General features: G+C 56.3%; 1 protein-coding gene across 1 annotated transcript; it reads left to right on the forward strand.

Annotated features, from left to right (window-relative positions):
• Nucleotides 1-7,488: 7,488 nt before the first annotated feature.
• LOC136533053 (uncharacterized) lies at nucleotides 7,489-9,629 on the forward strand. Its single transcript, XM_066525620.1, has 3 exons — nucleotides 7,489-8,046; nucleotides 9,189-9,371; nucleotides 9,462-9,629. The coding sequence occupies exons 1-3, from the start codon at nucleotides 7,489-7,491 to the stop codon at nucleotides 9,627-9,629; spliced, it is 909 nt and encodes a 302-aa protein (XP_066381717.1).
• Nucleotides 9,630-14,715: the final 5,086 nt, after the last annotated feature.

A 14,715-nucleotide genomic window follows, 5' to 3' on the forward strand; every position in this document is an offset into this window, starting at 1 on the left:
AAGCTCATCCCAGTTGACCCTGCCTACCCCGATGACTGGGCACTGAGGATCAGCGCCACTCTTGACCCTTAAGACCAAAGAAGCCCTCGCCAAGCTCAAGGCACTGCTCACCAATCCTCCTATCCTGATGCCGCCAGCCAGAGACGAGGCCCTCTTACTCTACATCGCCGCAATAACCCAAGTAGTCAGCGTGGCCGTGGTAGTGGAGAGGTAGGAAGAAGGGCATGCTCTACCCATCCAATGACCTATTTACTTCATCAGCGAAGTGCTCTCCGAGACCAAAATGCGCTACCCCCACATCCAGAAGCTGGTCTACGCCGTAGTCCTGACCCGGCGCAAGCTGCATCACTACTTCGAGTCTCACCCAGTGACTGTGGTATCGTCTTTCCCCTTGGGAGAGATAATCCATAACCAGGAGGCCTCGGGTAGGATTGCCAAGTGGGCCATCGAGCTTATGGGGGAAGCCTTGACTTTTGCGCCTCAAAAAGCGATTAAGTCTTAGGTCTTGGCCGATTTTGTGGTTGAGTGGACCGACACCCAACTGCCACCTGCTCAAATTTAGATAGAGTGCTAGACCATGTACTTCGATGGGTCTCTGATGAAGACCGGGGCAGGCACGGGTCTACTCTTCATCTCACCCCTTAGAGTACACATGCGCTACATGGTGCGGCTCCACTTCGCCGCCTCCAACAACACGGCTGAGTACAAGGCCCTCGTCAATGGCTTGCAAATCGCCATCAAACTTGGGGTACGGTGTCTCAATGTATGGGGCAACTCATAGCTCATCGTCGATCAAGTCATGAAGGAGTCGAACTGCCTTGACCCCAAAATGGAGGCGTACTACAAGTTGGTACGTCGCCTAGAAGACAAGTTCGACGATCTTGAACTCAACCACATCGCGCGGAAGTACAACGAGGCCGCCGACAAACTGGCAAAGATAGCCTCGGCATGGGCTCTGGTCCCCCGAACATCTTTGCCAGGGACCTCCACAAACCTTCCATTGACTACGCCTCGGTAGCAGAGGAGGGCCCACCGATCGAACCCACAGCGGGGCTCGATGCCCCCTCTACCGTCAAGACTCCTTTGGCCGAGCCCAAGGTCATGGAAGTCAACACAGAGCCTCCCCAGACTGACCAAGACATGGACTGGTGAGTCTCGTTCCTTGATTAGCTCGCTCAGGGAGAGCTTCCTAGTGATAGGACCAAAGTCCGACGGCTTGCGCGACAAGCCAAAACTTACATCCTCTACAATGATGAGTTGTACATGCGAAGTCCATCTGGCATCCTCCAACGATGCATCACCACCGAGGTAGGCCAGTCCCTACTTTGGGACTTGCACGCAGGCGCCTGCGGGCACCATGCGGCACCTCAGACGCTCATCGGAAACACCTTCCACCAAGGATTCTACTGGTCGACGACAGTTACTAACGCCACCAAGTTAGTACGCTCCTACGAAGGATGCCAGTACTATGCATGGCAGACACACCTCCCAGCCCAGGCCCTCCAAACCATCCCTATTACATGGCCGTTTGCCGTGTGGGGGCTCGACATGGTTGAGCCTCTGCAGAAGGCCCCCGGGGGCTACACCCATCTACTGGTAGCCATCGATAAGTTCTCCAAATGGATTGAGGCTCGCCCAATCAACCAAATCAAGTCCAAACAAGTGGTGCTATTCTTCAATGACATCATCCATAGGTTTGGGGTTCCGAACACCATCATCACTGACAATGGGACGTAGTTCACCGACCAAAAATTCCTGACATTCTACGACGACCACCACATCTGTGTGGCCTGGTCGGCCGTAGGACACCCAAGGACAAACGGACAAGTAGAACGTGCTAACAGCATGATCCTACAAGGCCTCAAGCTAAGAATTTACAACTGGTTGAAGAAGTTTGGCAAGAAATGGCTCGCTGAACTTTAAAAAGAGGCCTCGACGGCCACAAGCGTTACGATACAAAGTTAATCCCTATTCTATTTATATGGCCTCTGGGACCTAGGTCAAGGCTCAGGGCCTCCAGCATCGGCAGACGGCGGTGGAGGGACCACCTCCTCTTCGAATAGCTTGGCTAGTGCCATGGCGGGGCCCTCCACCACCTCTATTAGCTTCGCGACCGCCTCGTCGGCCTCCTCGTCATCATCGGGTAGGACGTAGCCATCGCTGATGGCTTGGAGGTCAACGCCGATGTAGTGCGAGGTGATGATGGCCAGTGCACGCTTGACGCCCGTATGTAGTGCTCCTCGAAGCCGCTCGCGCACTTGACCACTCAATGCAATCAGACGGCTCCCAAGGGGGTCCTCAACCAACTAGTAAACTTATACTGCGTGTACCCAATCCCGAATGGTGATGCAAAGAGACACAGGGTTTATACTAGTTTGGGCAATCAGTGCCCTACGTCCAGTCTGAGAGATTGATCTTGTATTCCTTGCACCAAAGTGCTTGTAGTAGGGGGTTACAAGCTAGGTGAGAGAGGGAGCTAGTCCCAAGTCTCGGCATGGAGCGGTGTAGGCTGCTTGAGACGTTGCTCTCAGGTCACGAGAGAATGTGTGTGAATTGAATGAGTGTGTTTACGCGAGTCTAGGTCTAATCACCCATCTCCCCCCTCGAAACGGCCCTGGTCCCTCCCTTTTATAGTTGAAGGGGGGACGAGGGTAATACATTCACTAGCTACATGGCGTCATGCGGACAGAGGCAGCGTGTCTGAGCCCTATAGCCTGTTCCTGTGGTGGCATGGCTGATGGTGTGGTCTGTCCTTGAAGTACTGGGGTGACACGCCGATCACATCCAATCCTATGCATCATGGAAGCTCCAGTGCTATCTCAAAGCGGGCACGGCAGTCGGCGTGTTGGTCATCGTGTGTTGACTATGCGGGAAGTCGAGGCTTAGTTGGTGCCGAGGCCAAGCCATCGTGGGAGGCTCGGCAGACGTGAATCCCGAAGTTGCCAAGACCCTGAAGTGGATTGCCAAGGCTTGGAGGGAGTAGTTGGTGACATACACTGATTTTGAGGCTGTGGTGTCCCAGACTTGACCCCCCATGCCACGTTGACTCTTGGGTGGGGGTTAGGTGGCACAGTGTAGTGTAGGCGCTGATCGTGGGCATAGCACTAGAGTACAGTGGCTGGTAATCCCCGTCGTGCCCAGTCCAGGATGGTATGGCGTAGACATGACTTCCCGTCTGGTCGACCGCTCCATAGTGTTGAGCCGTTGTCCAGCTGATATTGTAGGAGTGGTTGGCGCATTAATGGGACATGACGTGCTGTCGGGGAGACCGGCCGAGGTGGAAGTGATGGGTCACTGCCGAGCCGGCTTCGAGCGAGATAGGGAATCGATATCTTGTCCGAGGCTCCTTGCGCGGGGCCTCGGGCGAAATGGACAATCAGTTTCCTATCGAGGCTCCCACGCAAGGCCTCGCATAAGGCGAAGATTTGTCCGGTTGCCGAGGCCTCCTGTACGAGGCCAGGAGCGAGGTGGAGAGCCGGTGGGTTTGGATGAGGCCGGGGTGTAACAAACGGCTTATCCTTTGGCTTTGTTTTTATGGGGTTTAAGTGATTCTTTTGGTATACGCTCGGGGTACCCCATTTTGTGGTACCCGACAATAGCCCCCAAGCCTCAGGGAGAGCGTGAGCGCTCTTCTTGAGGTTTTGATGAGGCTTGACTTGCGGTAGCTCCTGGCGGACTAGTATTTCATACTTTGAGGCATCGGTGGGTGCGCGCGAGTGCACCCACCGGGTGTAGCCCCCGAGGCCCTAGGGGAGTGGATTCATTCCTCTAGGGTCTTTTTCTCACATTGACCGAGGGATGTTATCATATTTGTCGAGCCCACAAGTGTGAGTTTGGGTCGCGGGGTCTCGGCAAAATCATAGGAAGAACCCCCGAGCCTCTGCACAGAGCAAGAGGGCGTTCAAGAGTCCTCCTGACTTTTTGTGCGACCCTCGCGCTTCCTTTTCGTTTGGAAGGAGGGGTGGAATATGCTAGGCTACCCTCGGTGGGCACGAGCGGTGACACTTCCGGTGAGCTGTTATCAGGTAAGTCCGAGTGGAGGCCTGTGACCCGTTCGCTTGGGGTCGGCTAGTGGTCCAGAGACACACTCCAAGAGTACCAGAGGGTTTCTCAAGTGGGTGTCGAGGCTATTCGCTGGGCCCCGGTGGCTCGATGCCTCCCTACGGTAGGATCCCATTCGGAGACCTCCCTGTCGGTCTCAGACACGACTTAGGGCATCCTAAGCATTTTGCTCGCTTGGGCCTTGGCCCCGTATGGGCTCACCCATAGTCGTCCCTGACTCTGTTGCCCTGGGGCGGCTATCGAAACCCTTAGGGGCCCAGCCTTCGAACCCCTAGACCATAATGGGCTCGATGCCCTTTATTATGTTTTCTTGAGTTTTCAAGTGTGGGGTTGGGTCGCTTGTCTTTGTCTTAGGTGTAGGAGGAGCCCCCGAGCCTCCGCACGGAGCGAGAGGGCGGTCAGGGGTCCCCCTGACTTTTTTGTTCGAACCTTGCACATCCTTTTCATTCAGACAGAGGGGTTTTTTGCCAAGCCCACTCGTGTGTGAGCCTAGGTCGCTGGGTCTCGGCAAAATTGCAGGGAGAGCCCCCGAGCCTCTGCATGGAGCAAGAGGGCGATCAGGAGTTCCCCTGGCTTTTTATACGCCCCTCGCGCATGAGGGTTTGTTTGCCGAGCCCCCCCTCGGGTGCGAGCCTAGGTCGCGGGGTCTCGGCATATCTATAGTAAGAGCTCCCTAGCCTCTGCATGGAGCAAGAGGGCCGTCAGGAGTTCCCCTGGCTTTATGAATGACCCTCGCACGTCCTTTTCACTCGGAAGGAGGGGTTATTTTGCCAAGCCCCCTCGAATGCGAGCCTGGGTCGCTGGGTCTCAGCAAGGTTGTAGGAAGAGCCCCTTAGCCTCTACACGGAGCAAGAGGGCCGTCAGGGGTTCCCCTGGCTTTTTGTGTGACCCTCGCGCTTCCTTTTTGTTCGGAAGGAGGGGTGGAATATGCTAAGCTACCCTCGATGGACGCGAGCGGTGGCACTTCCGGTGAGCTATTATCGGGTGAGTCCGAGTGGAGGCCCATGCCCTGTTCGCTAGGGGTCGGCTAGTGGTCTAGAGACACACTCCAAGAGTACCAAAGGGTTTCTCTAGTGGGTGCTGAGGCCATTCACTAGGCCCCGGTGGCTCGGTGCCTCCCTACGGTGGGATCCCATTCGGAGACCTCCCTACCGGTCTTGGACACGACTTAGGGCGTCCCAAGCGTTTCGCTTGCTTGGGCCTCGGCCCTGTGTGGGCTCGCCCATGGTCGTCCTTGACTCTATTACCCTAGGGTGGCTGTCGAAACCCTTAGGGGCCCAGCCTCCGAACCCCTAGACCATAATGGGCTCGGTGCCCAGATCCTTCATCTAAAAGGAATAGAGTGGGGGGAATGTCTCCCCCATCAGCTCGATAATGGCTGGCGCGCCTTTTGAGGCAATTTTCTGGGGAGATGGAACGATGCCTGCTGCTACAGCGGTCGGGTGCGATGTGGTGTTAGCAGATGGGACGTAACTGTTCCCTCAATTAATGAGGAAAAGGTGGGCACGTGGGCAGTAAAATCAGATCGGGATTAACCACGCCGGATCTGAGGGAAACTTCCCCGATTTCATCACCCGTCTGTTTTGCCTTCATCCTGCATAAATATGCAACGAGCCTCGCCCCTCCCCTCCTTACCTTGCCCGCAATAGCTTTGCCATCTTTTAGCCATCGCCAGAGTAGAGAGCCCCGAGAGGAAGAAGGGAGAGAGGCGAGGCGGAGACAGAGAGAGAGAGACTCACTGCCGTAGTCAAACCCTCCATCGCACTTATGGCCGGCGACATTGTTGTCATTGAGGTAGATCCTTGGGGTCCATCCAACGTCACCGTGGAGATGCTTCAGTCGCTCATCGACGGTGGGCTCCTTCGTCCGGTTACCGACCCCAACAGGCTAGAGTGGATCGCTCCGTTGGGTGAGCCGGTGCCGAGGCCTCGCGACGGTTATGTCGTGAGCTTTGTGTCTTTTCACGAGTGTGGCCTCGGCCTTCTGGCAGACTGGTTCATGTAGGTGCTCCCATACTACTATGGCGTGGAGCTCCACAACTTCAACCCCAATTCCATTGTGTAGGTAGCCATCTTCGTCGCTGTCTATGAGGGGTATCTGGGGATTGCTCCCCATTGGGAGTTGTGGCTCTACCTCTTCCGGGTGGGGCATACCACCAAGCCGATGGGTATGTCGGGCATGAGGAAGGTGGTGAGGGCTGGCAGCTGCACTCTCCAAGTGCACTAGGACCGTCAGCACCTCTACATCCTAGCCCAGCTTTTGTCATCCAATCACCGATGGTACACGAGCTGGTTCTATCTTCACAACGATGATGGTGGACTTCCCCCCTACACCGAGCGGATCATGGGGAGCTGCCCGAAGAGGTGGAAGTATGGCATCTGGAGGGAGGATCAGCCCAAGCTGCAGCCGCTCCTAGAGGGGCTAGAGAGGCTGCAGGGCCATGGCCTTACTATGGCCGTGGTTGTGGCTGCCTTCCACCGCTGGAGGGTGTTGTCGCTAATGGCTCGGCGGCGGCGCCTGTTTGAGATGAGTCTAGATGAGCCAAATAAGGGAGATGGTGGAGGCGAAGCTGAGGGGCAGTAACCTGACCCCCTTCGCGATGCGCCCATCATGGGGGTTCCTCTCGCTGGTAAGTCACGTGCCACTACAACCCCTAGGGCATCCCCGTTTCTCATTGTTTCTTGTTCCCTTATCCGTGTTCGCTGTCCCTGCAGGGGATGAGGGACGTGCGAGCCTCCCCGCCACCTGTTCCTGAGGACACAAGGCAGCGGGCAGCTAACCAGGCACATGCCGAGGCGCAGAAAAGGTGGAAGGACGCTAAGGTGGTGAAGCGCACGAAGAAGATCCTTGTGCGCAAGGAACTGGATAAGCGCCGTCGGCAGCAAAGGAAGGATGGTCTCCTGTTGGAGGAGTCCCCATCGCCGTCGCTACTGATGGATGCCTCGGATGGAGATGACGAGGGCAGGGTCCCTTAGACCATCTCCCTGACGTTGAGGAGACGGTGCCCGGGGAGTTGGCAAGCAGCCCAACACTCCCAGGAGGAGGAGGAGGAGCCGCCCTAGGGTCAGTGATTGCCCGCCTCGGGGCCAAGGCTGACACGCCCGAGGAGCAGGCGTTGGGCAAGCATGCCGTCAGCCTAGTGGGCTCGGTGGTAGCGGTGGAGCAGGTGGCGGTGGGGGCGATGCAACTGCCCCCATAGAGGACCGAGGGGGCACCGGGGTCCATCGAGGACAAACTGGCGCCAATGAACACGGAGGCCGTGCCTCTGCCACTGCCACTGCCTTTGTAGACGAGGGTCGTTGTGCCGAAGCGGTTGCAGCCCTCGCTTGAGGTAGGCATATTTTTGGTGGAGCCACAGTGCTTTCCATTCGTTCTTTTGTCTCGTGCTGACCCTGTAAAGGTTTTGTCCTTAGCCGGAAGCCACCTATGGAGGTGCCTACCTTGGCGCCCCTCAAAGCGCTCAAGGTGAACCCCAGCTCCACCGCCCACTGGGTGGCAGAGGCGCAAGCCGCCTTGCAACGTAGCGCGGCATCAGCGAGGGCCGACCCAAAGGAGCCAGCCACCCAAGGAGGGGCTATCGAGGCGGCCCCGACACAAGCGGGGGAGGGAGCGCCTCCGCCCCACGATGGCGAGGCCCATGGGTTGGATGGGGCTGCAGTTCCCTTGGCTACCGAGGCCACCGAGATTGAGGTCCCTGGGGTTTCACAGGCCAAGGCATTGGAGGCTAAGGCGCCTAGGACCGCCGAGGCCACAGCGGTGGTGGCCGAAGCTCCCACGACCACCGAGGCCACGATAGCGGAGGCCGGAGCCCCCGGGACCATTGAGGCCATGATGGCAGAGGCCGAAGCCCCTGAGACTACTGAGGCTGACGTGATTGCGGCAAGGCTGTCGGCCCAAGAAGTGGAGATGAAGGTGGCGGAGGCTTCGGTGGCACCCTTGGGCCAAGGCCCATTGTCATCGTGGGAGGGTGCCCAGAAGGTGGAGGTCCATCTGATCTCCTCTGACGATACCTCCTAGGCGCAGGAGGTGGTTGATGCTAAGGTGGTCGGTGCCATGGAGCAGCCGGTTCCGACCCCGAGCAAGGGAAGCTCGACCCTCGTGCGGGTATGGCCCGAGTCCCATGGGTGGGATCACCCACGTGTCCTATGGCAGAGCCAGGATGCCCTGAGGGGGAGCCTCTATTCACCCTTAAGGACACGGCCGAGGGTAGGCGTCGGGACACCTTTGAGCAATACCACCAGCTGGTGGAACGGTCACTATGGACAGCGCTGTCCGTGGTGGTCGATGATCTGCCCGGAGTCACCCAGGTTCACGCTTTCTTTTCTCATGCGGTGTTGTCTTTTTTTGAGTTTTCTTGTAGTGAATGACCCCTGTTCTGCTTACCCAGGAGCTCGAGACCCGGTCCCTCAAGAAGTCGGTCTTTCTCTAACAGGAGAGGGACGTCTAGGACCAGCTCTAGCGGTAGAAGGGCTTGCTTGCTGGCACCAACAAACTTCTGGCGGCACGGAGCACGGAGGTAGAAGACCTCTGCCTTCATTGTGCCAATGCAAAGGTCGAGGTGGCCATAGCCTAGGAGCAGGTCACCCCTCTGGCGGCGTGGGTCAAGGAGTTGGAGGAGGAGCTGACCCGTGTGGCCGGTGAGTGGGATGCCTTTAGGTCCCAAGCTGGAGAGGCCATGGCCTCGGGCAAGGTCCTTGCTAGGCAGCTAGGGGCAGAGCAGAGTGTGCACCAGCTGACGAAAGGTGCCTTGGATGAGGCCCTTATGGTGGCTGAGGCCTCGCAAACTGAGGCTGTGGTCTGGAGGGGAAAGGCCGAGGGTGAGACCTGTTCCCCTCGTTTTATTCACTTTTTCTTATGTTCGCTCCCTAACTCCCTGGTGTAACATAGAGCTAGGGAGAGAAGCTTCCAGGGCGGCTGAGGCCTCTCGGGTCGAGGCCCAGCGCCTGAAGGAGAAGGCCGAGGCATCTCGGGTCGAGGCCCAACATTGGAAGGAGAAAGCTGAGGCTTCTTAGGTCGAGGCCCGACGCTGGGGGCAGAAGGCTGAGGGTGAGTCCCATAGACCTCCACCCCTATTCTAGCTTGTATTCCTTTGCGCTCATCCTCATTCCATTGCGTTTGGCATACAGCTAGAGAAGGAGGTTACCCAGGCAGCCGAGGCCTCCGCCGCAGTGCAGGCAGTGCTTGAAACCAAGATCAGGGAACATGATGCGCTGAAGAGCACTGCCTATACTACCTACAAGGCCCTAGAAGTTGAGGGGGTCCAGTCAGGAAGCTCCCTCAGGAGCCGCCTGATTACGTTGAGCGGCCAAGTGGGCGAGCGACTCCAAGGGGCGCTACATACGGGCGTCAAGCGCATGCTGGCTGTTATCACTTTGCACTACATTGGCGTTGACCTCTAGGCCATCAGCATTGGCTATGTCCTGCCTGATGATGAGGAGGAGGCCGACGAGGTGGTCGCGAAGTTGATAGAAGCAGCGAAGGGCCCCAGCACGGCGCTGGCCAAGCTGTTCGAAGAGGAGGTGGTCCCTCTCCCATCGTCTGTCGATGCTGGAGGCCCTGAGCCTTGACCTAGGCCTAAGAGGCCATGTAAATAGAATAGGGGTTAACTTTGTATCGTAACGCTTGTGGCCATCGAGGCCTCTTTTTAATGTACTCGTGTTTCTTAATCGTTTTTCTTGTATTTCTGAGCCTCTGCCCTCTTGTTGTGTCTGATCAGATTTCTTTTGCAAAAAAACTCCTTGGAATCTAAGCTGCCCCTTGGGCGAAAAGTGGTGAGGGAGTGCTGTAGCCTGGGGGCATAGGCCGTCTCATGACTCTACCAGCCTTCTGTCCTTGGAACAGACTTTTCGGTCCTAGGGTTTTTTACAACTGATTCATCAGTGCGTGCTAGAGAGTTTAGCGTAGGAATTTTTTCAAAAAATGACTTTAAAAAATGGTGCGTGGGACTTAGGGGGGAGTCCCCCATCTAGCCCCCAAGGGAGGCTCGGTTCTGCAAAGGCAGAGCCGAGTCTCCCTTACAGTGTTATTGTATTTATCGAGACCCGCGATGGGCTCGGTGGGGGGGTTCTCGAAAAATCAGAACAACTAAAGAACGCTTCTCAATTGTATTCTGAGAAACAATATATACAATACTTGGAAATTTAAGGGTAAAAGCGATGTAGCTATTCTATGTTCCAAGCGTTGGTGAAGATTTTGCCCCTCTTGTTGGCTAGCTTGTAGGTCCTGGGCTTTAGCACTTGGGAGACGATGTACGGTCCTTCCCATGGTGGGGTCAGCTTGTGGCAGCCCTTGTTGCTCCATGTCAGCCTCAACACTAGGTCGCCTACCTTCAAGTCTCGGCTTTGAATGCGCCAGGCCTGATAGCGCCGTAGGGCTTGCTGGCATTTGGCCAAGTGCAGCAGCGCGACGTCTCAGGCTTCCTCCAGTTGGTCGAGGGCGTCCTCGCGGGTGGTGCGGTTGCTTTGCTCGTTGTAGGCTTGTAGCCTCGGGGAACCATATTCCAAGTCGGTGGGGAGGATGGCCTCGGCTCCATAGACCAGGAAGAAAGGTGTGAACCCCGTGGCTCGGCTTGGAGTGTTCCTCAGGCTCCAGATGATCGATGGGAGTTCGGCGAGCCATTTCTTGCCAAACTTCTTCAACCGGTTGTAAATTCTTGGCTTGAGGCCTTGTAGGATCATGCCATTGGCATTGTCTACTTGGTCGTTGGTCCTTGGGTGTCCTATGGCTAACTAGGCCACACGGATGTGGTGGTCATCGTAGAATGTCAAGAATTTTTTGCTGGTGAACTGTGTCCTGTTGTCGGTGATGATGGTGTTAGGGACCCTGAACCTGTAGATAATGTCAGTGAAGAATAGCACTGCTTGCTCGGATTTGATTTGATTGATCAGACGAGCCTTGATCCATTTGGAGAACTTATCAATTGCTACCAGTAGGTGGGTGTAGCCCCCGGGGCCCTCTGCAGAGGCCCGACCATGTCGAGCCCCCACATGGCAAACGACCACGTAATGGGGATGGTTTGGAGGGCCAGGGCCAGGAGGTGCGTCTACTGAGCATAGTACTGGCATCCTTCGCAGGAGCGTACTAACTTGGTGGCGTCGGCAACCGCCATCGTCCAGTAGAACCCTTGGTGGAAGGCGTTTCCAACGAGCATCTGAGGCGCCGCATGGTGCTCGTAGGCCCCTACGTGCAAGTCCCAAAGTAGGGCTTGGCCTGCCTCGATGGTGATGCATCGTTGGAGGACATCGGAGGGACTTCGCCTGTACAATTAGCCATTGCAGAGGACGTAAGTTTTGGCTTGCCGCGCAAGCTATCGGGCTTTGGTCCTGTCACTAGGAAGCTCTCCCTAAACGAACCAATCAAGGAACGGGACTCGCCAGTCCATGTCCTGGTCAGTCTAGGGAGGCTCTGTGTCGACTTCCATGACCTCGGGCTCAGTCGAAGGAGTCTCGGCGGCCAAGGGGGCGTTGAGCCCCACTGTGGTTTGACTGGTGGGCCCTCCTCTGCTATCGAGGCATAGTTAATGGAAGGTTTGTGGAGGTCCCTGGCAAAGATGTTCGGGGGAACCAGAGCTCGTGCCGAGGCCATCTTTGCTAGTTCATCGGTGGCCTCATTGTACTTCCACGCGATGTGGTTGAGTTTGAGACCATCGAACTTGTCTTCTAGGTGACGTACCAATTGGCAGTATGCCTCCATTTTGGGGTCAAGGCAGTTCGACTCCTTCATGACTTGATCGACGATGAGCTACAAGTCGCCCTAGATGTCGGGACGCCATACCCCAAGTTCGATGGTGACTTGCAAGCCGTTGACGAGGGCCTCATATTCAGTCGTGTTGTTGGAGGCGGCAAAGTGGAGCCGCACCATGTAGCGCATGTGTACTCCGAGGGGTGAGATGAAGAGCAGACCCGCGCCTGCCCTGGTCTTTGTCAAAGACCCATCGAAGTACATGGTCCAGCACTCTGTCTGAATTTGAGTAGGTGGTAGTTGGGTGTCGGTCCACTTAGCCACGAAATCGGCCAAGACCTGAGACTTAATCACTTTTCGAGGTGCAAAAAGTCAAGGCTTCCCCCATAAGCTCGATGGCCCACTTGGCTATCCTGCCTGAGGCCTCCTGGTTATGGACTATCTCTCCCAAGGGGAAAGATGATTCCACGGTCACTGGGTGGGACTCAAAGTAGTGACGCAGCTTGCGTCGGGCTAGGACTATGGCATAGACCAGCTTTCTAGATGTGGGGGTAGCGTGTTTTGGTCTCGGAGAGCACTTCGCTGATGAAGTAAATAGGTCATTGGATGGGTAGAGCGTGCCCTTCTTCCTGCCTCTCTACTACTACGGCAGTGCTGACCACTTGGGTCGTTGCGGCGATGTAGAGTAAGAGGGCCTCGTCCCTGGCCAGCGATACTAGGATGGGAGGATTGGTGAGCAATGCTTTGAGCCTGTCGAGGGCTTCTTCGGCCTCGGGGGTCCAAGAAAAGCGTTTGGATTTTCTCAAGAAGCGGTACAGAGGCAAGCCTTTTTCGCCGAGGCACAAGATAAAGCGGCTCAGGGCCGTAAGGCATCCCATGACCCTCTGCACTCCTTTGAGGTCTCGGATTGGTCCCATGCTGGTTACGGCTGATACCTTCTCTAGGTTGGCCTCGATGCCATGTTCTGAGACTATGAACCCTAAGAGCATGCCTCGGGGAACCCCGAATACACACTTCTCGGGGTTGAGCTTGATGCCCTTCTCTCTGAGGCATTTGAAGGTCATCTCTAGGTCATCGATGAGATCCCCAGCCTTTCTGGACTTGACCATGATGTCGTCCACATAGGTCTCGATGGTTCGCCCAATGTGCTCGCCGAAGACCTAGGTCATGCACCGCTGGTATGTGGCTCCTGCGTTTCTGAGGCCAAAAGGCATAGTCATGTAGCAGTACATGCCGAACGGTGTGATAAAAGAAGTCGCGAGCTGGTCGGACTCTTTCATCTTGATTTGATGGTATCCGTAGTATGCATCACGGAAAGACAGAGTCTCACATCCCACAGTGGAGTCAACGATTTGATCGATTCGGGGTAATGGGAAGGGGACTTTTGGATAGGCTTTATTCAAACCTCCACTTCCCATTTTTCTTCTTGACCAACACAGGGTTAGCTAACCACTCTAGATGGGATACCTCCTTGATGAATCCAGTCGCCAAGAGCTTCTGCAACTCCTCGCCAATGGTCCTGCATTTTTCCTTGTCAAATTGGCGTAGGCGCTGCTTCACCGGCCTAGAGTCGGCCCAGATGTCCAAGGCGTGCTCGGTGACCTCCCTTGGTATGCTCGGCATGTCCAAGGGACTCCACACGAACATATCGGCATTAGCGTGGAGAAAGTCAATGAGCACGACTTCCTATTTGATGTCAAGAGTGGCGTAGATCCTCAGCGCCCGATCGTCGGGGCACGTAGGGTCGATTGGGATGAGTTTGACAGCCTCCACGGGCTCGAAAGTCCCGGCTCGGTGCTTGGGCTCGGGCAGGTGGCTGCTGAGTCGGTCAAGGTCGACGATGAGGGTCTCGGCCTCCATGAGAGCCTCGGCATACTCGATGCACTCGACGTCACAGTCGTATGCATGTTCATACGTCGACTCAATCGTGATGACGCCGTTGGGACCCAGCATCTTGAGCTTGAGGTAGGTGTAGTTGGGGACCGCCATGAACTTGGCGTAGCACGGCCGCCCCAGGACGGCATGGTAGGTTCCTTTGAACCCAACCACCTCAAAGGTAAGGACCTCCTTGTGGTAGTTGGAGGGGGTGCCGAAGTAAACAGGAAGGTCGATGCGCCAGAGGGGTCACGTGCGCTTCCCTGGCACGATGCCGTGGAAAGGTGTGGTGTCACCTCAGAGACGTGATTGGTCGATCTCTAGGAGCTCCAGGGTGTTGGCATAGAGGATGTTGAGGCCACTGCCTCTGTCCATCAACACCTTGGTGAGTCAGGTGTTGCCGATGATCGGGTCGACAACAAGTGGGTACTACCCAGGATTCAGGACATGGTTAGGGTGGTCATCCCGATCAAAGGTGATTGCTTCCCAAGACCAGTCGAGGTATCAGGGAGTGGCCACCTTAATCGAGAAGACCTCTCGGTGTTCCCTCTTTCGCTGACTTGCCGTAAGGCACGCCAAGGGTCCACCAAAGATCATGAAGGCGTTGTGCACCTCGGGGAACCCTTCGTCCTTGTCGTCGTCCCGGTCATCGACGCCCTTCTTCTTGGCATCATCATCGGGGAGCCCGAGTTTGGCATAATAATGCCAGAGCATGGTGCAATCCTCGAGGGCGTGCCTCACCGGGCCCTGGTGATAAGGGCAGGGTTTCTTTACCAAGTCGTCAAAGAGCCTGGGGCCCCTAGGGCCTCGGGGATTCTTGTGCTCCGTGACCGTGACTAGATCAGCCTCGAGCATCTCCTGCTTCCCCTGGTGACCCTTTTTCTTTTTCCTAGGGAGGCAGGGAGCCGAGGCCTTAGTGGCCTTGTCCCTCCACTTCCCCTTGGCGTTGTTGTCGGGGAAGATGGCTCCAACAGCCTCTTCACCCAAGGCGAAGTTGGTGGTGATGTCGAGGAGCGCGACAGCTGAGCGTGGCACGTTCCAGCCCAATTCTTGGACCAAGTCTCGGTTGGTGGTGCCGGAGAGGAAAGCCTAGACGAT

This window comes from Miscanthus floridulus, unplaced genomic scaffold (genome assembly GCF_019320115.1).
Source record: "Miscanthus floridulus cultivar M001 unplaced genomic scaffold, ASM1932011v1 fs_776_2_3, whole genome shotgun sequence".
Classification (NCBI taxonomy): Eukaryota; Viridiplantae; Streptophyta; class Magnoliopsida; order Poales; family Poaceae; genus Miscanthus; species Miscanthus floridulus.

Excerpts from the sequence above, each read along its gene's own strand:
- LOC136533053 (XM_066525620.1), top strand. The coding sequence starts at position 7,489 with ATGGAGGTGCCTACCTTGGCGCCCCTCAAAGCGCTCAAGGTGAACCCC. Across the intron at positions 8,047-9,188 it reads AGGGTGCCCAGAAGGTGGAG|CTAGAGAAGGAGGTTACCCA; the intron begins GTCCATCTGATC and ends TTTGGCATACAG. Across the intron at positions 9,372-9,461 it reads TGATTACGTTGAGCGGCCAA|GCCATCAGCATTGGCTATGT; the intron begins GTGGGCGAGCGA and ends GTTGACCTCTAG.